The 23,927-nt window shown below is 34.3% G+C and overlaps 1 protein-coding gene and 3 long non-coding RNA genes across 5 annotated transcripts in view; 2 read left to right on the top strand and 2 right to left on the bottom strand.

The window, feature by feature from the left end:
* Positions 1–4,083: 4,083 nt before the first annotated feature.
* LOC127731877 (uncharacterized) lies at positions 4,084–8,347 on the bottom strand. 2 transcript variants are annotated; one of them, XR_007995874.1, is made up of 3 exons: positions 8,118–8,347; positions 4,648–6,734; positions 4,084–4,207 (listed from the first exon to the last, which is right to left on the bottom strand). It is a non-coding gene; the product is annotated as an uncharacterized LOC127731877 (long non-coding RNA). The 2 variants fall into 2 exon arrangements; XR_007995873.1 differs by lacking the exon at positions 4,084–4,207 and adding an exon at positions 4,325–4,354.
* LOC127731879 (uncharacterized) lies at positions 4,383–8,050 on the top strand. The gene is made up of 3 exons (XR_007995876.1): positions 4,383–4,529; positions 4,970–6,472; positions 7,856–8,050. It is a non-coding gene; the product is annotated as an uncharacterized LOC127731879 (long non-coding RNA).
* Positions 8,348–10,894: 2,547 nt separating the features above from the next.
* Positions 10,895–23,927, bottom strand: part of LOC127731871 (death-associated protein kinase dapk-1-like) — a 75,550-nt gene continuing 62,517 nt past the window's right edge. The window contains exons 6-7 of the mRNA XM_052240739.1: positions 22,960–23,388; positions 10,895–11,084 (exon numbers count right to left, since the gene is read on the bottom strand). Coding sequence (XP_052096699.1) covers positions 10,909–11,084; positions 22,960–23,388 — 605 coding nt within the window. The 3' untranslated portion in view covers positions 10,895–10,908. The remainder of the gene's footprint in view (positions 11,085–22,959; positions 23,389–23,927) is intronic.
* LOC127731895 (uncharacterized) lies at positions 12,802–16,364 on the top strand. Its single transcript, XR_007995897.1, has 2 exons — positions 12,802–12,921; positions 15,803–16,364. It is a non-coding gene; the product is annotated as an uncharacterized LOC127731895 (long non-coding RNA).

Genomic DNA, 23,927 nt, shown 5'->3' with positions numbered 1-23,927 from the left:
ATTGGTGTTCATTCTTCATTAAGGATTATGTACTCTTGTGTTGATTAAATGCTAAACATATGGAAATTTTATAGAAAATCCACAGCCTTTCCCCTTGTACTCTCATATTTGGCAATTCGGTGCTTGATAGATAGGGGATTATTGCATGCAGTGCTAGCAATGATTTCCTTAAAACAAGTTTATAAATTTAGATATTAGTTAAAACAAAAATAAATATGGACCAATTCAAGTACACGCTCTAGGGTGAGCTCGACTTTAGTGACTCAGCACGAGGTTTTTATGAATTTAAAGGTTGTATAGGTTTTTTTGTAAACAATAAATGCTAGCACATCATAGAAAAACAAGTGAGTAATCTATGTTTAAAATTTCATGACTAAAATCTCTTTTTTAATGTCTGTGGATTTTCTACAAAAATCTTGGTTTTATTTGCCACAAAATCCCATTTTTCTATCAAATGCAATGAAACAATAAATAATAATGCTTTGCAGGAAGTTTCCCCTTGGTGTATGTACAATGGCCCATCTCTATTATTCATTATTTTTGCTGTTTTGATACTACTGCAGTTTTAAAATTTCGTAATTCACATGGCTACAGAAGGGGTCATAAACCTTGAGGTAAATATACATTTCCTGTATTCAAATATACATGTACAAATACCTAATGCTAAGATAATTCCAATTACTGTTAAATAGCAATATAATAGGGAATATACACATAGATGTATTGCAGAAAATGCTCAGGTAAGAGTTATGTAATTGTGTTTATTGCTTCCACCAAATTACTGATAATTGTAACTTGAATATACCTTAATCATTAACTAATGTCATTTTATTATGACACTGATTTTACAACTATTGAGGTAAAAATGTTGTGTATTCAGTTAGATGTGTAATAAATTAGATACACAAATTATTAACCTCAATACCAGTATGATAATCAGCTGTCAAAAAGTGTGGGAATCAACTCTGATATCAATACACATCTTAAACCAAATTATATCCAAAGGCTTACAGGAACGTAAGATACTGATAAAACACTTTCATTATTCTTATCAATTGCTTAATTTTCATAAATCACATTCTCAAAATTAGTTTATAAATGGCAATTTAATATAAATTTTGATTTACAAAGGAACTATATGCAAGTGTATATATAAGCTGTCTAAATCAAAGAAGTTGTTCACCCAACCTTTTCTTAATTTAAGGATAAATAACATATTAGAAATTGTCGGTTGATTATTAAAATGGTGTATAAAGTTTCTGCAAGTCATAGATAGAAACACATAATTATTTTTATGACATGGCTTGTGCATATCTTCCGAAATAATTACATTCTTTGAAAGATCAAGGTTAAGGAAAATATGAAGATATGCCCATCTCTTTGTCGTGAAAATATATTTTCTGTCCTGACTATCTTGTCATCTGGGCATAATTCGGATTATCTCCATATTTTATGATTAAATGATGAAATATTGCAATTTGATAAAAACAGATTTAGAATTTACAAATTAAAATGAAAAGCTTTTGAACAATGATCATGATGATTGGGCAGTTTTACATTCTTTTCGTAATTATAAATGGTAGTGAGTTTCTTAACGCTGAAGTTTTTTCATTGCTTTATAGTAAACATCCATTTAGGCACATTTGTCACCGACCATTCATTTCTTTAAACAAAATGTTCTAGACATGCTAGAGGAGAAGTCACGTGGAAATTATAGTTTTTTTTTCTATTCAAAATTAGAAATAAATAAAATTAAAACAATATGGTTTTACAAAAAAATCTTTTCCCTGTATTTAATTGAAAAAAAAAATGTTTTTTGAAATTTTAATTTGGAGTTAAATAATAAATTATACAAATGAAAAATAGCAAAAATACTTAACCCCAAGGAAAATTCAAAACAGAAAGTCATATATCAAAAGACAAAATCAAAAGCTCAAACACATCAAACGAATGGAAAACAACTGTCATATAACTGACTTGGTACAGGCATTTCCTTATGTAGAAAATGATGGATTAAACCTGGCTTTATAGCTAGCTAAAAACTCTCACTTGTATGACAGTCGCACAAGAAAAAATATTGTTTGTTCCGACAAAAAGCCCTATGCCTTCCCTACAAAAGACGAATGGTGGGTGCCTACGCAATTGACATAAGAAATGACATACCACTGAAATAGTTCCCGACTCGAAGCTGGCACGTGAAAATGAGGTAGTGTTAAATTTTAAATTTAAAATAATTTACATTTAAAATTTAACACTACGTCGTTTTCACGTGCCAGTTCCAAGTCCGGAAACTTTTCAGTAGTTGTAGTATGTCATATCTATAAATATTTGGAAAGCTTGGTGTTAATGGCAGATCTTATGATTGTTTTGTCACCACTTTTAAGGACCAATGAGGATTTAGAGCTTGAAAAATTGAAAGGCACCTTTCTATTGTTCAAAACTGATTTTTATATGCCCGTCTACGGGACGTATTATGGTATACTGTTGTCTGTCTGTCCGTCCATCCGTCCGTCAACATGTCGGACATTAACTCAACAAGAGTGCACACGCTGAAATGTCTCGCCTTCTTTACTAACCATTGATGTTATGTTGATAGTCCTAAATGAAAGCTTTACTACAACTATTACATAAACTTAACATGATCCAAGAAAATGAAGTCAAGGTCATATAAACCAAACGAGAAATACACGTACACCTTACAATCATTCAATACACTAAATATAGTTGACCTATTGCTTATAGTTTCTAAGAAACAGACTTAACCATGACAAGAGTGCACACGCTGAAATGTCTCGCCTTCTTTACTTATCATTGATATTATTTTGATAGTCCTAAATATAAAGCTTTATTACAACTGTCACATAAACTTAACATTAACCAAGTAAATTAAACATTGACCAATGAACCATGAAAATGAGGTCAAGGTCAGATGAACCATGCTAGGCAGGCATGTACAGCTAACAATTCTTCCATACAACAAATATAGTTGACCTATTGCTTATAGTTTAAGAAAAACAGACCAAAACACAAAAACTTAACACTGAGCAATGAACCTTGAAAATGAGGTCAAGGTCAAATAAAACCTGCGTGACTGCCAAAAAGATCATAAAATATTTCCATACACCAAATATAGCTGAACTATTGCATATAGTATTAGAAAAAAAGACCAAAACTCAAAAAACTTAACTTTGACCACTGAACCATGAAAATGAGGTCAAGGTCAGATGACACCTGCCCGCTAGACATGTACATCTTACAACCATTCCATACACCAAATATAGTAGACCTATGGCATACAGTATAAGAAAAACAGACCAAAACACAAAAACTTAACTATAACCACTGAACCATGAAAATGAGGTCAAGGTCAGATGACACCTGCCAGTTGGACATGTACACCTTACAGTCCTTCCATACACCGAATATACTAGACCTATTGCTTATAGTATCTGAGATATGGACTTGACCACCAAAACTTAACCTTATTCACTGATCCATGAAATGAGGTCGAGGTCAAGTGAAAACTGTCTGACGGGCATGAGGACCTTGCATGGTACGCACATACCAAATATAGTTGAACTATTGCATATAATATTAGAAAAAAAGACCAAAACTCAAAAACTTAACTTGACCACTGAACCATGAAAATGAGGTCAAGGTCAGTTGACACCTGCCAGCTAGACATGTACACCTTACAATCATTCCATACACCAAATATAGTAGACCTATGGCATACAGTATAAGACAAGAGTGCACACACTGAAATGTCTCGCCTTCTTTACTTATCATTGATATTATGTTGATAGTCCTAAATATAAAGCTTTATTACAACTGTCACATAAACTTATTATTAACCAAGTTAACTAAACATTGACCAATGAACCATGAAAATGAGGTCAAGGTCAGATGAACCATGCTAGGCAGGCATGTACAGCTAACAATTCTTCCATACAACAAATATAGTTGACCTATTGCTTTTAGTTTAAGAAAAACAGACCAAAACACAAAAACTTAACACTGAGCAATGAACCTTGAAAATGAGGTCAAGGTAAAAAAAAAACTGTGTGACTGACAAATAGATCATAAAATATTTCCATACACCAAATATAGTTGAACTATTGCATATAGTATTAGAAAAAAAGACCAAAACTCAAAAACTTAACTTTGACCACTGAACCATGAAAATGAGGTCAAGGTCAGATGACACCTGCCCGCTAGACATGTACACCTTACAATCATTCCATACACCAACTATAGTAGGCCTATGGCATACAGTATAAGAAAAACAGACCAAAACACAAAACCTTAACTATAACCACTGAACCATGAAAATGAGGTCAAGGTCAGATGACACCTGCCAGTTGGACATGTACACCTTACAGTCCTTCCATACACCGAATATACTAGACCTATTGCTTATAGTATCTGAGATATGGACTTGACCACCAAAACTTAACCTTGTTCACTGATCCATGAAATGAGGTCGAGGTCAAGTGAAAACTGTCTGACGGGCATGAGGACCTTGCAAGGTACGCACATACCAAATATAGTTGAACTATTGCATATAGTATTAGAAAAAAAGACCAAAACTCAAAAACTTAACTTTGACCACTGAACCATGAAAATGAGGTCAAGGTTAGATGACACCTGCCAGCTAGACATGTACACCTTACAATCATTCCATACACCAAATATAGTAGACCTATGGCATACAGTATAGGAAAAACAGACCAAAACACAAAAACTTAACTATAACCACTGAACCATGAAAATGAGGTCAAGGTCAGATGACACCTGCCAGTTGGACATGTACACCTTACAGTCCTTCCATACACCGAATATACAAGACCTATTGCTTATAGTATCTGAGATATGGACTTGACCACCAAAACTTAACCTTGTTCACTGATCCATGAAATGAGGTCGAGGTCAAGTGAAAACTGTCTGACGGGCATGCGGACCTTGCAAGGTACGCACATACCAAATAGAGTTATCCTATTACTTATAATAAGAGAGAATCTAACATTACAAAAAATCTGAACTTTTTTTTCAAGTAGTCACTGAACCATGAAAATGAGGTCAAGGACATTGGACATGTGACTGACAGAAACTTCGTAACATGAGGCATCCATATACAAAGTATGAAGCATCCAGACCTTCCACCTTCTAAAATATAAAGCTTTTAAGAAGTTAGCTAACGCCGCCGCCGCCGTAGCCGGATCACTATCCCTATGTCGAGCTTTCTGCGACAAAAGTCGCAGGCTCGACAAAAAACAGACCAAAACACAACAAGAGTGCACACGCTGAAATGTCTCGCCTTCTTTACTAATCATTGATATTATGTTGATAGTCCTAAATATAAAGCTTTATTACAACTGTCACATAAACTTAACATTAACCAAGTAAACTAAACATTGACCAATGAACCATGAAAATGAGGTCAAGGTCAGATGAACCATGCTAGGCAGGCATGTACAGCTAACAATTCTTCCATACAACAAATAGAGTTGACCTATTGCTTATAGTTTAAGAAAAACAGACCAAAACACAAAAACTTAACACTGAGCAATGAACCTTGAAAATGAGGTCAAGGTCAAATAAAACCTGCGTGACTGCCAAATAGATCATAAAATATTTCCATACACCAAATATAGTTGAACTATTGCATATAGTATAAGAAAAACAGACCAAAACACAAAAACTTAACTATAACCACTGAACCATGAAAATGAGGTCAAGGTCAGATGACACCTGCCAGTTGGACATGTACACCTTACAGTCCTTCCATACACCAAATATACTAGACCTATTGCTTATAGTATCTGAGATATGGACTTGACCACCAAAACTTAACCTTGTTCATTGATCCATGAAATGAGGTCAAGGTCAAGTGAAAACTGTCTGACGGGCATGAGGACCTTGCAAGGTACGCACATACCAAATATAGTTGAACTATTGCACATAGTATTAGAAAAAAAGACCAAAACTCAAAAACTTAACTTTGACCACTGAACCATGAAAATGAGGTCAAGGTCAGATGACACCAGCCCGCTAGACATGTACACCTTACAATCATTCCATACACCAAATATAGTAGACCTATGGCATACAGTATAAGAAAAACAAACCAAAACACAAAACCTTAACTATAACCACTGAACCATGAAAATGAGGTCAAGGTCAGATGACACCTGCCAGTTGGACATGTACACCTTACAGTCCTTCCATACACCGAATATACTAGACCTATTGCTTATAGTATCTGAGATATGGACTTAACCACCAAAACTTAACCTTGTTCACTGATCCATTAAATGAGGTCGAGGTCAAGTGAAAACTGTCTGACGGGCATGAGGACCTTGCAAGGTACGCACATACCAAATATAGTTGAACTATTGCACATAGTATTAGAAAAAAAGACCAAAACTCAAAAACTTAACTTTGACCACTGAACCATGAAAATGAGGTCAAGGTCAAATGACACCTGCCCGCTAGACATGTACACCTTACAATCATTCCATACACCAAATATAGTAGACCTATGGCATACAGTATAAGAAAAACAGACCAAAACACAAAAACTTAACTATAACCACTGAACCATGAAAATGAGGTCAAGGTCAGATGACACCTGCCAGTTGGACATGTACACCTTACAGTCCTTCCATACACCAAATATACTAGACCTATTGCTTATAGTATCTGAGATATGGACTTGACCACCAAAATTTAACCTTGTTCACTGATCCATGAAATGAGGTCGAGGTCAAGTGAAAACTGTCTGACGGGCATGAGGACCTTGCAAGGTACGCACATACCAAATATAGTTATCCTATTACTTAAAATAAGAGAGAATCTAACATTACAAAAAATCTGAACTTTTTTTTCAAGTAGTCACTGAACCATGAAAATGAGGTCAAGGACATTGGACATGTGACTGACAGAAACTTCGTAACATGAGGCATCCATATACAAAGTATGAAGCATCCAGACCTTCCACCTTCTAAAATATAAAGCTTTTAAGAAGTTAGCTAACGCCGCCGCCGCCGTAGCCGCCGCCGGATCACTATCCCTATGTCGAGCTTTCTGCAACAAAAGTCGCAGGCTCGACAAAAACTTAACTATAACCACTGAACCATGAAAATGAGGTAAAGGTCAGATGACACCTGCCCGTTGGACATGTACACCTTACAGTCCTTCCATACACCGAATATACTAGACCTATTGCTTATAGTATCTGAGATATGGACTTGACCACCAAAACTTAACCTTGTTCACTGATCCATGAAATGAGGTCGAGGTCAAGTGAAAACTGTCTGACGGGCATGAGGACCTTGCGAGGTATGCACATACCAAATATAGTTATCCTATTACTTATAATAAGAGAGAATCTAGCATTACAAACAAGAGTGCACACGCTGAAATGTCTCGCCTTCTTTACTAATCATTGATATTATGTTGATAGTCCTAAATATAAAGCTTTATTACAACTGTCACATAAACTTAACATTAACCAAGTAAACTAAACATTGACCAATGAACCATGAAGATGAGGTCAAGGTCAGATGAACCATGCTAGGCAGGCATGTACAGCTAACAATTCTTCCATACAACAAATATAGTTGACCTATTGCTTATAGTTTAAGAAAAACAGACCAAAACACAAAAACTTAACACTGAGCAATGAACCTTGAAAATGAGGTCAAGGTCAAATAAAACCTGCGTGACTGCCAAATAGATCATAAAATGTTTCCATACACCAAATATAGTTGAACTATTGCATATAGTATTAGAAAAAAAGACCAAAACTAAAAAAACTTAACTTTGACCACTGAACCATGAAAATGAGGTCAAGGTCAGATGACACCTGCCCGCTAGACATGTACACCTTACAATCATTCCATACACCAAATAAAGTAGACCTATGGCATACAGTATAAGAAAAACAGACCAAAACACAAAAACTTAACTATAACCACTGAACCATGAAAATGAGGTCAAGGTCAGATGACACCTGCCAGTTGGACATGTACACCTTACAGTCCTTCCATACACCGAATATACAAGACCTATTGCTTATAGTATCTGAGATATGGACTTGACCACCAAAACTTAACCTTGTTCACTGATCCATAAAATGAGGTCGAGGTCAAGTGAAAACTGTCTGACGGGCATGAGGACCTTGCAAGGTACGCACATACCAAATATAGTTGAACTATTGCATATAGTATTAGAAAAAAAGACCAAAACTCAAAAACTTAACTTTGACCACTGAACCATGAAAATGAGGTCAAGGTCAGATGACACCTGCCCGCTAGACATGTACACCTTACAATCATTCCCTACACCAAATAAAGTAGACCTATGGCATACAGTATAAGAAAAACAGACCAAAACACAAAAACTTAACTATAACCACTGAACCATGAAAATGAGGTCAAGGTCAGATGACACCTGCCAGTTGGACATGTACACCTTACAGTCCTTCCATACACCGAATATACAAGACCTATTGCTTATAGTATCTGAGATATGGACTTGACCACCAAAACTTAACCTTGTTCACTGATCCATGAAATGAGGTTGAGGTCAAGTGAAAACTGTCTGACGGGCATGAGGACCTTGCAAGGTACGCACATACCAAATATAGTTATCCTATTACTTATAATAAGAGAGAATTTAACATTACAAAAAATCTGAACTTTTTTTTCAAGTAGTCACTGAACCATGAAAATGAGGTCAAGGACATTGGACATGTGACTGACGGAAACTTCGTAACATGAGGCATCCATATACAAAGTATGAAGCATCCAGACCTTCCACCTTCTAAAATATAAAGCTTTTAAGAAGTGAGCTAACGCCGCCGCCGCCGCCGCCGGATCACTATCCCTATGTCGAGCTTTCTGCGACAAAAGTCGCAGGCTCGACAAAAATCTTAACTCTGAACCATGAAAATGAGGTCAAGGACATTGGACATGTGACTGACGGAAACTTCGTAACATGAGGCATCCATATACAAAGTATGAAGCATCCAGGTCTTCCACCTTCTAAAATATAAAGCTTTTAAGAAGTGAGCTAACGCCGCCGCCGCCTCCCGATCACTATCCCTATGTCGAGCTTTCTGCGACAAAAGTCGCAGGCTCGACAAAAATGCTTTAACCAATTTGCATGAAACTTTGGTGAATTGTTTATATCTATTGACGTGAGCTCCCTTTTGTTTTTTATAAATTTTAGATTTTACGTTTCCGAGTTATGAGGTTTTATCCATTACAAAAAGGGGGATTTTCCAGTTTTCGGACAATAACTCAAAAACACTTCCACCAATTTGCAAGAAAATTTGGTGAATTGTTTATATATATATTGACATGAGCTCCCTATTGATTTTTATAAATTTTAGATTTTACGTTTCCGAGTTATGAGGTTTTATTCATTACAAAATGGGGGATTTTCCAGTTTTCGGATAATAAGTTTAAATAACTCAAAAATGCTTTGAGCAGTTTTCCTAAAATTTTGGTGAATTGTTTATATCTATTGACTTAAGCTCACTTTTGATTTTCATAAATTTCAGATTTTACATTTACTAGTTATGGGGTTTTATTCATTAAAAAAAGGGGGATTTTCCAGTTTTAAGACAATAACTCAAATATTTTTTCAGCAGTTTTCATGAAACTTTGGTAAATGGTTTATATCTATTGTTGCAAGCTCCCATTCAATTTTTATAAATTTTAGATTTTAAGTTTCCGAGTTATGGGATTTTATTCATAAATAATCAGCTGCGCCACGAGCGCATGATACGCCCGTCGTCTTGTGTGTGAAGTTTTATGCAATAATCATAAATAGTTTCTGAGATACGGCGCAACATGTGAAAAACCCCACTTTTTTTTTACAAAAAACTCAATAACTCTAAAATAAAATTTTGAATCATCACCAAAAAGTATACAGCTCTTTAGATTAATATAACTAAGAAGTGTGTAAAGTTTTAAGCAATAATCATAAATTGTTTTTGAGATACGGCGCCACATGTGAAAACCCCTCCTTTTTTTACAAAAAACTCAATAACTCTAAAATAAAATTTTGAATCATCACCAATAATCATAAATCGTTTTTGAGATACAGCGTGACATGTGAAAAAAAAACACACCCCTGTTTTAGTTACAAAGTCCCGTAACTCAAAAAGTTTTAATCTTATTTTCACCAAAAGGTATACAGATCGTTTGACCATCATAAGAAACAACTATGTTAAGTTTCATGAAATTTGGATAAGTTGTTCTCAAGTTACGGTGCATAATGTTTACGACGGACAGACGGACGCCGGACATTTGTATACCATAATACGTCCCGTCAAAATTTTGACAGGCGTATAAAAACTGCAAAATTTCCTTAAAATAACCAATTTAGTGGCAGCAACCCAACAATGGGTTATTAGATTCATCTGAAAATTTCAGGGCTGATAGAACTTCACCTAATGAACACTTTTACCCATGTCAGATTTGCTCTAAATGCTTTAGTTTTTGAGATACAAGCCAAAAACTGTATTTTACCTCTATGTTCTATTTTTAGCCATGACAGCCATGTTTTTTGACGAAACAGAAAATAAAACACAAACTTTATTCTAGATACACTAAGGATCATTCAGCTTAAGTTTAGTGGGAATTGGTTCAGTAGTTTCAGAGGAGAAGATGTTTGAAATAGTTTACACCAGATGGACAACGACGGATGCCAAGTGATGGCAAACGCTCACATTTCCTTCAGAAAGTAGAGCTAAAAAGGAGATTGTGTTTTAATGCAAATCACAAATTAATGCAATAGCATCTGCATAGGTTAATTATGTCCTTTAATTTTAATTTTGTGGAAATTTATACATATTCCATATTCATTATAAAGTTTCCTCTACTTCAAGTTAAAATATCAAATATGTATACTAATATATACCTTTACTTCTTCAGAAGCCTCAACTTTGTCTTTATGTGTACCAACAAGAACAACTGGTGGATAAAGAGACTTATTCTTCTCTTCAATACTTCCAAGCACTTCAGTGGTACTACAGTAGCAATGTATTGAGTTCATCCACAACTGAAACATCTCTACAAAGTAATAACTTTCCATCAGCACATCTATCTTACACTTCAGTTTTTAATTATATTGTGTCCAGATGGTCTCCATATGGGGAAAATGTATCCCAGTCATTACGATTTGCCAGAACTTGCATATCTCATCAAGATAACCTTGATATAGGGTTGCTGCCTACAAGGAAGGCATTGAAACATGGGGTCCAAGTGGTAAGGTTAAAGTTATCCAATGGAACATTTTATGGACTCCATCACAAGTTGGTCAACTATAATTATGGAATATCTGTTTCACCAATGATGATAAATATGTTCCAATAGTCGTATCCTGTCCTCTTTTCCCAAATTTTGACATCACCGGATTAGATTTTTCACAAAATGTATACTTCCGTGAACAATAAGACGGGTGCCACATTTGAAGCAGGAACTGCCTACCCTCATGTCTCTTAGTCTTTAGTTTTCTATGTTGTGTCTTCTGTACTATTATTTGTCTGTTTGTCTTTTTATTTTTAGCCATGGCGTTGTCAGTTTATTTTCAATCTATGAGTTTGACTGTCCCTCTGGTATCTTTCGTCCCTCTTCAAAGGCACCTGATATCACCCCCAGTTTAAGTGGAGATCGTGTTGCTTGGTCTTTAGTTCAATGTTTTGTTTTGTCCTTTGAACGTTTTTGCCATGTCGTTGTCAGATCCCTTTTGTACATTCACCTCATTTATAGTATGATGAAAAGTTAAATTTACAATCAGCAGATAATAGGTAAATAAGAGAGATAAATTTTTTCCTACAATGTAAACTCTTAATGAATAGAATTTCATGGAATAACCAAGACTGGCGTCATATTGTATTTTGAACCCCTTTGAAAAGTGCACCAGGGGTCAAAATACCATATGAAAAATTGACCCCGGGGTTATTATACATCACCAAATGAAATTTATTACTGAATTTGTACTTAAATGGGCAACACGATTGGTGCACCTGTGGACATGGATCTGCCTACCCTTTAAGGTGGCTCACCCCAATAAGGACCCCCGGTAGAATTTTTTTATTTTCACATATTTTGTAGATTTTTTTATGCTGAATCCAAAAATGCAAAGAAAAAAGGGGGTCACCAGGCTCGTTTTCTCCTCAAAGGGAAGCGAAATGTGCAATGTTGACCCTATTTCCAAACTTTTACACCCTTTCAACAATAACGACTACATCAAATTCAAAGACTTTTAGAACCATGTCAGTATGATTATTATGTGAAAAAACAATTAAATTTGAAATGTAAACGTTCCCCTTGGTTGTTTTAGACTTAAAAATCCTTTTATTTTCAGATTTATATCTAAATTTGGCATTTTTTAATTTCAGTTTAAGGCTAAAAATATTGGTTAAATCGATTTTTCGTAAAATTTCCACGGTAGATTTTTTTTTTAAAATGGGTATGTCAAAGCTATGAACTTTTCGAGCATTTTAAGGTAAAATAAAATGTGGGTCACCAGGCTTTTAAAAAAGTTACGAGCTTTTGTTTAACCCCTCTACCCCATGAGGTCTGATTTCAATGCACTCCATTAATTACTTTATTGTGATTTTTTTATTGATGTCTTTAAATAAATAATGTTTGTAATTATATATCAATGGACGAAAGCTGAATATAAATGTGATGAACATTTTACTGTTTGTTATAAAAAAGCGAAATTTTGATTATTTTGGTGAAATACGGTAATTTTATCTGGCGCGAGTTGCTTCCTTCTAATCTGGCGCCATAATCGGACAACAGAAATTTCAGGGTCGCCATTGCTGAGCAGCATACTGTACTGATAAATACGACCATGTGCATGAATAACAGACATAGTGGCGAATAGACAATGATGAAGGTAGAGTCATTACATAAGAAAACATAGATTTTAATATATTAGACAGCCAAATGTTATCAGTATCACGAAAAATACAAAGTGGGGGGTTATCTCAAAATACTCGCTACTGTAGAAAATCACTGCGGCTGAAACCTTGCATGGGCTAAATTTCTGTTCTATGTATAATCGTTATTGGTTATGGCTGGTATCTTATTTATGTGTTTACTTGACCCTTAACCTGTTAACTGGCAAGTTGTGAACATGTATAGCCTGTTTTGAAAAAATATCCGTGTCAAACAGTCAAAGAGGAGGGGATAGTCATTTTCAGCATCTCATGATCTGCACTACCGTTAGCGTCAAATGAGTCTTGATTTTATATCGTCATTCGTAAAATCTAATTTCGTAGCCACGTTAGGGTCAAATGAAGTTAAATATTTATCCTTAGCGTCTATAATGACTAGTAAAACAGGTTGGGAACAAACCCTCTATATGGTGTTTATACCTGTATAGAGGAATAATCCTTCTATAGAGGGATAAAAGAGGGGTATTTTTGTTTAGACTGGATTTAAAGCAAAATAGGGCAGAATGGCATTTTCTAGTTATATTTGCTATAATCTATAGCACTATATATGCATCAATTATTGCACTTTACTGTATTCTGTATTTCTTTTACTAAAAAATGGCCTGGGATGCCCAGTTTTCTGCTAAAGTGACAGAACTTGCAATCTACTGTATACCTATCTGAACACCTGATCAACAACAAAAGGGACATGCAGTTGACCTTTAAATTTTATGTTAAATCTAACAATAGAAATTCTGTTCAGTGAGGCATAACTGAGTGGAATTTACCTGATCATCACATCTTTCAATTATGGTGTACAATAGATTGTATATTCAGTCAGTTTAGCAGTAAACTGGGCATATGAATGAAATTAAGTACATCAATTGGTGCATCAAATGTAGCAGGTTACTGCCATAATAAGTAGAAAATGCCATTCTGCCCTATTTTGCTTTAAATCCAGTCTAATCAAAAATACCCCTCTATAGAGGGATAATTTTATCCCTCTATAGAAGGATTATTCCTCTATACAGGTTTAAACACCAGGGGCGGATCTAGGGGGGAGGGGGGTTCCGTGGGTTGGAACCCCCCCCTTTTTTTGACGATCAATGCATTTGAATGGGGACATATAGTTGGAACCCCCCCTTTATCCTGGGTTAGGAACCCCCCTTTTATAAATGGCTGGATCCGCCCCTGAACACCATATAGAGGGTTTGTTCCCAACCTGTGAAAATGGGGTACCCCACAACTTCCCTCGGACAGAGGTTCATGATTACCACTCCCTATCCCCAACTCCCATTTCTCTTCCCTTTTACTCTAAAATTTTCTCTTTTAACTTCTACTTCCATCCCCCTTGCTCCCATACAAAAAAATTGCAAAGTATATTTCCCAGATTATTCAACCCCCCCCCCCCCCCCCTTTGTTTGAATTCTTGTCCTTTCACCCAAAATCATGTTCGCTCCAATACACATTCATCCCTTTTACATTCCCACCCTGAGTCTGTTTGTACCCTTCCTTTTATCTAAATCATGCTTTTGTTAGTATAGTTCTAAAACAATAAAATAAAGATATATTAAGTTTATTTTTATTGTTTAAAAATAAAGTGACTCACACGAGATCAAAGGTTTTTTTCTATTTATAATCTTCATAAGATTTACTTCTACCAAATTGGGTACTTTTATTTTCACTCAGACCAGGCTAACTAACGGTAACGGACCTGCACATGATACCCCTTTTTCTCGCTTCCTGATCCCTCATTCCCATGTTCCCTTATCCCTGTCCACCCGCTCAAGGGGTTCGATTGTTTCTTTGTTTTCTTGAAAATATTAATGGCCTGATTTGTAAATTATAACCACTACAGTACGAGGCAATACATTTTATTGATGGATTCGTCTTGATCACAATTTGTTTACAATTAAACACCCCCCCCCCCCCCCCCTGTCTCTCTTTTGTATAAAAAATTTCATAACGTCAAGTATCAGGTTTAAACATACACGTAGGGCTTATCTTGTTTACCAAATAACACATACATTTGAGTTGAAAAATTCATTATTGTTTTGTGCTTAGTATTTTTAAACACAAAATTTGTATATCCCATATTCCAAACAGGACACCTCAGCATAATTTGGTTGACGAGGAGTACAAATGTAGCTCAGCTGCATTTTAGAATTTTTAGGCATAGAAATAACTTGTCCCTGGCATCGAAACAGCATGCCCCGAGAAGTCTGTATTCAACATATATATAAAAACAAAATCACTTTTTACACTTGCTGTGCATGTAATTTAATTTTGTTTGCTCATTATTGTTGCCACAAATTCTTCATTTTTTTACGCCGTAGTGGAGTGGGCATTAAGTTTTACCCTTGTCTGTCTGTACGTACGTCCCAAAATTGGTGTCCGTTCTCTAACTTCAGTTTGCCTCAACCAAATGTTGTGAATGAAACTTATACACAATGCTTATTACCAACAAACACAGATCAAGTTTGAATTTTTTTTGGTGGCATCACTTTTACTGTTCTAGAGTTATGCCCCTTTAAAAATGGAAAAATTGCTGAATTTTTTGTTTCCGCTCTCTAACTTTAGTTTGCCTCATCCAAATGTTATGAAACTTATACACATTACTTATTACAACAAAATTCAGATCAAGTAAAACTTTGGGTAGTGTCACGCTTACCGTTCTTTAGTTATGCTCCTTTATAACTTTATATGCAAGTCACCAAGTGGGGGCATCATCTGTGTCCCATGGACACATTCCCCATTTATTTAAAATATGAACTACATTATGCTTTTAAATGTCAATCATGGTTGATTTTCTGACAGAATTACTCTGACATTTAATTTCAGGCTTCAAGTACATGTAAGAGGAAGGAGTGATTTGTTGTGAAAGATCCTGGAATGTTCAACTTTACCTGGAAACTATTGGCAAAGAACTGACAGAATTTACACAAGAAGCCAGTATCATCTTGTCTTGCAATTGGGAACTATATGCAAAGTGCAGAAACTTAAGAACAACATTAGAAGCCAAGATCAACAATACTTGGAACTACATGTATAATCAAAGTACTGGCAGAATCCATATGAGAGAACCCAAGATCATCTACACTTGGTGTCTATATGCAAAGTGTTGTCAGAATCCACTTAAGAAGCCAAGATCAACTATAATTTGGAACTATATGCTTAAGTGTTGTCAAAATCCAAGATCAAAAGGACCTACTTTACCTACCCGTCCCAATGATGAATACAGATTATTGAGTCTTATAAAAAACACTGATGAAGAATATTGATATAAAAATAATGAAAATATAGAGCTGATCAGCTAATGATTGTACATGTACATGATGTATACATGTCAACAATTACTAGTATATTGAAATTTACAATGCTAATAAATGTTTTATAAATTTGATCTCATAGACATTTTAGGAATAAAAATCAAAAATGTTTCAAAAAAGAATTTTAATAGAGCTGAATTAATTCTTTTTTTTTTCTGTCTGTAGTGAATTTTGCTGCAAACACAATTCATGATATGCAAACTGCAATATATGCAGTTGTCTTTAATACAGAAGGTAGCTATGAGATTTGTAAATTTTGGAAATCATAATACCAAGTGGCAGTTGTGGTAAATGCACATGCCTTTGCCTCATCTTTTACCTCACCAACCCCTGACCTAAATGGCCACTTGAATTATTTTACATCATTTGGCATTTGTTTTCCATCCATATGCTATTCAGTTTCTATTTCAAAAGTTAAATTTTCTGGATAAAAGGAGAAATAAAATACAGTTTTGTTCAATGAGACAGCAACCAAACAAAACAACCAAAAGAATTATATATTGTCTGGGAAAACTTGTGTCTCACTATTAACTGACAACATTTTTACCTACTGTAAATTCAGAAATTATTGCGTGCATTTATTATTGCGATTTTTGACGAATGGACTAAATTGTGAGTTAAATTATTGCGATTACAAAAAAAATCTGCATAAAGATCTATAATTCAGTTATCAGAATGCAAGTTCTTATTATTGCAATATTCACCCTGTCGTATTATTTGCATTAATAATAACCTCACAATAATTTCTAAATTTACAGTATCACAATGATCCAGATTAATTTTGTTTTGTAAATTTAGATATGCACTCAAATTAATACAGATTGCTACAAAGATCTCAAGCACATTTCATGGATCAGTGATCAAGGTTAAAGTTACCTGATTAGGGTTGTTTATCAGATACTGTTAGCAATAGGTCATTTGTCAATGTCATGTTTTTGTGTTTTTGTCTGTTTTTTCTAATACTAAAAGTACATGTAGTAGATAAACTATATGTATGCAATGATTCACAAATGTAAGGAGTACATGTCTGTCTGGCAGTTGTCATTGACCACATTTGCATGGTTCATTGGTCAATGGTAAGTCCTCTTTTAACATGCTACATTATGTAATCAATGGGTTATTATATTTGGTGTATGGTATGATTATTAAATGTATATATTGAAATATTAAGTAAAAAGATGTGATATGATTGTAAATGAGACACTCCACAAGAGACCAAATGACACAGAAATAAACAACTAAATGTCACCATACGACCTTCGACAATGAGTAAAACCTATACTGCATAGTTGGGTATAAAAGGCCTCCAAATGACAAATGTACAATTTAAAACAATTCAAATGAGAAAACTAACGGCATATTTATGTACAAAATAATGAATGAAAAACAAATATGCCTGTCTTGCAGGGTCTATCTGAACTTAACCTTATGTTCATGGTTTTGTCCGTTACTGGCATACTATATATATGTTTAAAATATTTGGTTGATGGGGTGATTGTAACAGAGGCGGACTTAGGGGGAGGGCCCATTGGTTGATTATATAGGGAATCACGGAAGCATGACTGGAGCAGGCCTCTCTTAGGCAGTCAGCCCCCCCCCCCCCCCTTTCATGAAAAATTTTGGCTCCGCCACTGTGTAAGGCTGGCTTGGATTGGTTTATCTGATCATTTTCATGATCATTGATAATATTATTTTTTTCTGATACTTGTAGTGAAACTTTATCTTTAGGAATATCAACATAAAACCAATCATGAATGATGATTAGTAAAGCAGGTGAGACATTTCAGCTTGTGCACTCTTGTTAACACAAAAACTATATAGACTGCCGCTAGAAAATGAATGGGCAATGCATGTTTGGTACGGACAAAATTCCTCCTTTTTACCATACAAGGCTGCGTATTTATCTCGGGTGGGGGTGGGGAGGGGGCACTTCCTATATTCAAGGTGATGGGACGTGCCGCTGGAATAGGTCACCTTTTCAAGCTTGAAAATATGTGAAAAGGTCGGGGAAAACTATCAAAAATATATGAAAAGGTCAATAAAGTTTCCATAACTTCTTCGTCTGTCATCTTTCTTGGTGTTCCCGGGTGTGATTTTATCAACCAAATTTTCTCTTTTAACACTTTGGTATTCTAGTCTTACATTACACTACATGAAACCCAAGCACTATAGGGAAAAGGTTACATTTTTACCTACGCAATATATGAAAAGGTATACATTTTTGAAATATAAATTTTTGAAAAAGGTGGGCCCCAGCGGCACCCCCTATCAATTAAGTATTGAAGTGCCCCCTCCTACCCCCCCGGAGGTATTTATACATCCAGCTGTATGAACACCCTGTCATAGCAAGGGATTATCTGTCAGATTAGGGAAGTCATATTTCTATACCCTACGATATGAAAATAAGGAGATGTGGTATGATTGCCAATGAGACAACTAGCCACCAAAGTTCAAATTTAAAAGTCAATATTAAAAAAAATTGCATCTCCATATTATCATCATAGGCCGATAATTACGTTTCTTTGCAGCTAGCAGGTGGGTCAAACCAGTGTTCACACATCATTAAAAAAGTTGTCATGCATATTTCTTGCCGCAATGACACACTCCACTTTAATATTTTTAAATCAAGAACTTTCCTTATTAGCTTCCCTTTTGAAAAAAACGCATGTCAAAAAGTAAGACAGAAGTTAAAGTTTGCCAATTTCACCAATACTAGTAAGGTCCCGGTTGCTATTGACCAATTTTCATCTACATGATCAAAGGTTGAAAACTGCAAATTATTGAAATGTCTGGGTTTTTTTCTGCGTAAAACAAAAAATGTGTTGCTCGAGTTCCGTTAGTCTATTATAATAACTCATTCTTAATCAATTATTTTAGTTTTTACGCTGATATTTCCTCTTTCTTTTTTTTTTAATGCGAACTCTGTTGGCATATTGATAGATACAACAGAAAATAGAAAATTAACAAATAGCAAAATAAGTAAAAGGAAAATATTATAAATAGAAAACATTGGCCCCGAGGTCTCATGTGATAGTACTAGTGTTCCAAATTTCATAGAATCATGATACGAGAAAATTTGTTAGATATTTTCGTGCCTATTATTTGATAAAGTATATAAATCTTTAAATACAAATGTTATGTGTGACTGTCAAGTATTTAGTCTTTGTTTGAAAATTGTAATGTCCAAAAAAAATTTTGGAAAATAAAAAATACTTTACTATTATCAAAATTTTGCAGTGTTAAATTATTTCCCATACACCGGAATTGTTATGTTCAAAAATTTTGGGCAAATAAAAAATACGTAACTATATATATTATCAAAATTTTGCAGTGGGAAAATATTTCCCATACTCCGGAATTGTTATGTTCAAAAATTTTTGGCAAATAAAAAATACGTAACTATATATATTATCAAAATTTTGCAGTGGGAAAATATTTCACATACTCCGGAATAAGATCCTACCAATACTTGGAAATGAAGATATTTCAAGTAAAAAAAGAGATTTATGACAGTAACAAAATGTTATAAAACGCCAAACGGATAAAACGGTTAAAAGCTCATTAGAGCTTATTGATGATCAGTTGTAAGGAACATTAATTAATTAATTAATTATGTTGACTCTGTTTGTATACTTTGCCAACTCTAAATAAAGCTTATTTATTATTTTTTATTTATTTATTATTTATAGCGTGCAGATGAACCCCGATGCCTTTATACTATAGCATACTACATGTATATGGGTTTTACTTGTTTTTGAAAGCCGAAAGGTGACATGCATGCAGTTGTTTACATCGCTATCCTTTGTTTACGGTTAAACATTGCGTCATTGGCAAAATATTTTCAGATATATACTAATACATCTAAAAGACATCTTTTGATATATTCAACCAGTATTTAAATGAAAATAGAGTGTGAACGCATCCAAGGGGCTAAGGTGTAGGATGAGAATGTGTTTTTGGAGCGAACGCACCAGATACCGTCGTACAAGTCAATATTTATATTTTCTTTTTTTTAATGTTATGCTTTAATATATCATGTATAATTCTTTCCTTTTTATGTGAAAAATGAACAAACCACTCTGTAGTCCTGACCGTACGTATTTCCTGTTTTGTGGCTTTTGTAGAACGTTTTGCATGGGTTGTTGACATCGGGAAGGGGTGCTTTCATTCACGCCCGCGTTCCAATGTCGTCAAAACTATTTTTGAGAAAACCCCTCAAAGCGACCGTTTCCAAGGCGCTCGTCGTTAGTAACATGCGTTAAAATATGTTAGCCACCTTAAGAGCACATGATGCCAGCCCTTGTTTTTAATGTTGTTCAGTCTGTAGTTTTCTACGCAGTGTTTTGTAGACTGTTGTTTGTCTTTTCGACGTTTTTTTTTAGCCAAAGCATCGTTTGTTTGTCTTCCACTAATTATGATTGGTATCTTCCATCTCTCTTTATGAGTTAGGATATTTCATTTTTTCAAAGGTTTTAGACATTTTCTTTAAACTGCTTCAGATATCTCCAATTAGTTCTAATTCTATTGCAGCCATTGCAGTAAAACTTCTGTTTGGACTCAAAGGTTTTATTCAAGAGTTATAGCGTTTGGTCTTAGAAAATGAAGAATTTCTCTACTTTCTATATGCAAAAGTTTGCTTGTAACTTTCTGTCTGGGACATTGTATTGGTTAATTAATACTAAAAGAATGCTTGTTATAATTATGAGTCAGTTTTTAGTCAGAAATATCTTAGCAAAATATTAATTATGCTATGGAAACATAATAAATTGTCATGAATTACATTAAATAGTTGTATTGAAAGAAATCATTATCGTACCTTTTTAAAAAAATTCGTAAGGGTTCCAAGGAACCCAGTGTCTCGCCTACTTTTGCTGTTAATCGCAGGCTCAACAAAAATGAGGAAAAAAAATAATAACAATATTACTTTCGATACAATCTTTTGATTGTAAGAAGCTTCTGTCCCAATTTGGTAAAAATCCAGGATAGTTTATGAATCTAATAAATGTTTTAAATCTTTAACTGCAGACTGTATGTATATATGTTAACTGGAAGAAAAACTAAGTCCATTTATAAGTAAAATACGGATAAACAGGTATAAAATGTTTTAAAATTTCCTTCTAGATACTAGCTTTTGATCATAAACAAGCTTCTGACCAAGTTTGGTACAAATCCAGGATAGTTTAAGTTATTAAAATTTTAAAAACTTTAGCCACAGAGTGAATGTAATGTTAACTGACAGAAAAACTAAGTCCATTTATAAGTTGAATACGGAAAAAATGGAATTTTATTTTTTACAAATTTACTTCTGGATACTATCTCATGATCATAAACAAGCTTCTGTCCAAGTTAGGTACAAATCCAGGATAGTTTAAGAAAGTTATTAAAATTTTAAAAACTTTAACCACAGAGTGAATGTCATGTTAACTGGCAGAAAAACTAAGTCCATTTATAAGTAAAATATGAAAAAACAGGATTTTTTTTTTTACAAAATTTAATTCTGGATACTATCTTATGATCATAAACAAGCTTCTGTCCAAGTTTGGTACAAATCCAGGATAGTTTAAGAAAGTTATTAAAATTTTAAAAACTTTAACCACAGAGTGAATGTAATGTTTCCTGGCAGAAAAACTAAGTCCATTTATAAGTTAAATACGGAAAAATTGGATTTTTTTTTTTACAAAATTTAATTCTGGATACTATCTTATGATCATAAACAAGCTTCTGTCCAAGTTTGGTAGAAATCCAGGATAGTTTAAGAACGTTATTAAAATTATTTCGTTATTAAAAGTCGAAGGCTTGACAAAAATTAACTATATTTTACCGCAGGTTTTTTCATTGCCTACCAGAGCATATAACTTTCTATCTAAATATGCAATATATTTTTGTTACTTTAAACCTCAATAGCAAGTTAATTTTGAGTCTGGATGGAATTGCAAAGTATTGCACAAAACAAAAAGACCTTGCTAGATATATGCTTTTCATCAAATACTAGTACTACAAAATGACAGTTATTTGAAACAACACATATATATCATCCATTGCATAAAGAAGAAATGTACACGCAACCAGAAAGAGTAGCAACATCCACATATGTTCAAATGTGCATGAGGGAGTTTAAACCTTAGTTTCTTAATAACTTCTTAATTTATTCGAGGAGATTTGTAGCTAGTAATGTGATAAATGATGTCACTACCGAAGCACTGATTACTGAGCTTATCATACTAACATTCCACAGGCAGCGGTAAATAAAATCTATTATTTCACTGGATGATTGTTAGACATCTTTTTTTTTTGGTCATACATAATTCTTGACAATAATGTGTGTTCTAAGCTATAAAGAAACAAGAATGTGTCCATAGTACACGGATGCCCACATCACTATCATTTTCTATGTTCAGTGTACCGTGAAATTGGGGTCAAAACTCTTATTTGGTATTAAAATTATAAAGATCAGATCATAGGGAACATGTGTTGTTCAAGTTGATTGGACTTCAACTTCATCAAAAACTAACTTGGCCAAAAACTTTAACTGAAGCAGGACAGACTGACGGACGGAACGATGGACGAACAGACTCAAAGACCAAAAAACATAATGCCCCTAGGTGGGGCATAAAAATAAAATAAAACTATTATTTTCATTCCTGCTTATTGATCTATATGATATATTACCTTTTGCTTTTTTGTCGTCAGCCTCATTGAGTTTTGTTACGACAAGATAAATTGCATCTTGTGATAAAAAAGTTTGATGTGTGTGGTAAAATTCTTCATCTCCTGCAAAATCCCACAATAATAATGTGGCATACTCCTCTCTGTCATGTAAATCAACATTATATTTAAGCATGGCTTCAATATCCATTTTTGCCTGTTCTAATGCTTGATTTCGTTGTTGCAAGGTTACTGGAGGTTCAACTTGAGATTCAGTGGTTACTTGAAGTTTTCTTTTTTTAGGCTGCTGGGTTACTGTCTCTGATTCATCAAAACTTGTTGATGGTGTGGTTTCCTTAACAGCTTTATGTGTTCCTTCTTCTACTGATGCTTCAATTGTTCCTTTGTATTGTTTCAAAAGTCTTGCATGAATTTCATTTTCTTCATTGTTTCCTATTATTTATATCAAATTACAATAATATTAAAGAAATGTGATAAATGTTAAGTTAGATCACATCATAAAATCAGCAATTAACAGTAACACAGTAAACTTTGCCATCCAATTATTTGTTCAACCATTAATTATCCAGTATAAATACACATATTTGTTTAGGGGCCAGTTGAGGGACGCCATCGGGTGCGGGAGTTTCTCGCTGCATTGAAGACCCATTGGTGGCATTCGGCTGTTGTCTGCTCTATGGTTGGGTTGTCTCTTTGACACATTCCCCATTTCCATTCTCAATTTTATTTTTACTTGTACAGTTATGACAATTGAAAAGGGAGCTTCTTTAGTTGGTTGTAATATTGATATAACAGATTTGATGAAAACCACAAAACTTGATGCATATTCTACACATACCTTAATACTATCAATATTTTGCTCAATAAAGTTTCAAACTACTATTGATGATAATATCAATATTCCCCAAAATTATAAAAAAAGCATGCATTAAGAATCATTATATTACCTTAGAAAATAAAACTGTTTTAAT

The sequence above is a fragment of the Mytilus californianus genome, unplaced genomic scaffold (genome assembly GCF_021869535.1).
Source record: "Mytilus californianus isolate M0D057914Y unplaced genomic scaffold, xbMytCali1.0.p SCAF_21, whole genome shotgun sequence".
Lineage (NCBI taxonomy): Eukaryota > Metazoa > Mollusca > Bivalvia > Mytilida > Mytilidae > Mytilus > Mytilus californianus.
The sequence above is the reverse complement of the archived record's forward strand: the minus strand, read 5'-3'. Positions and strand labels throughout refer to the sequence as shown.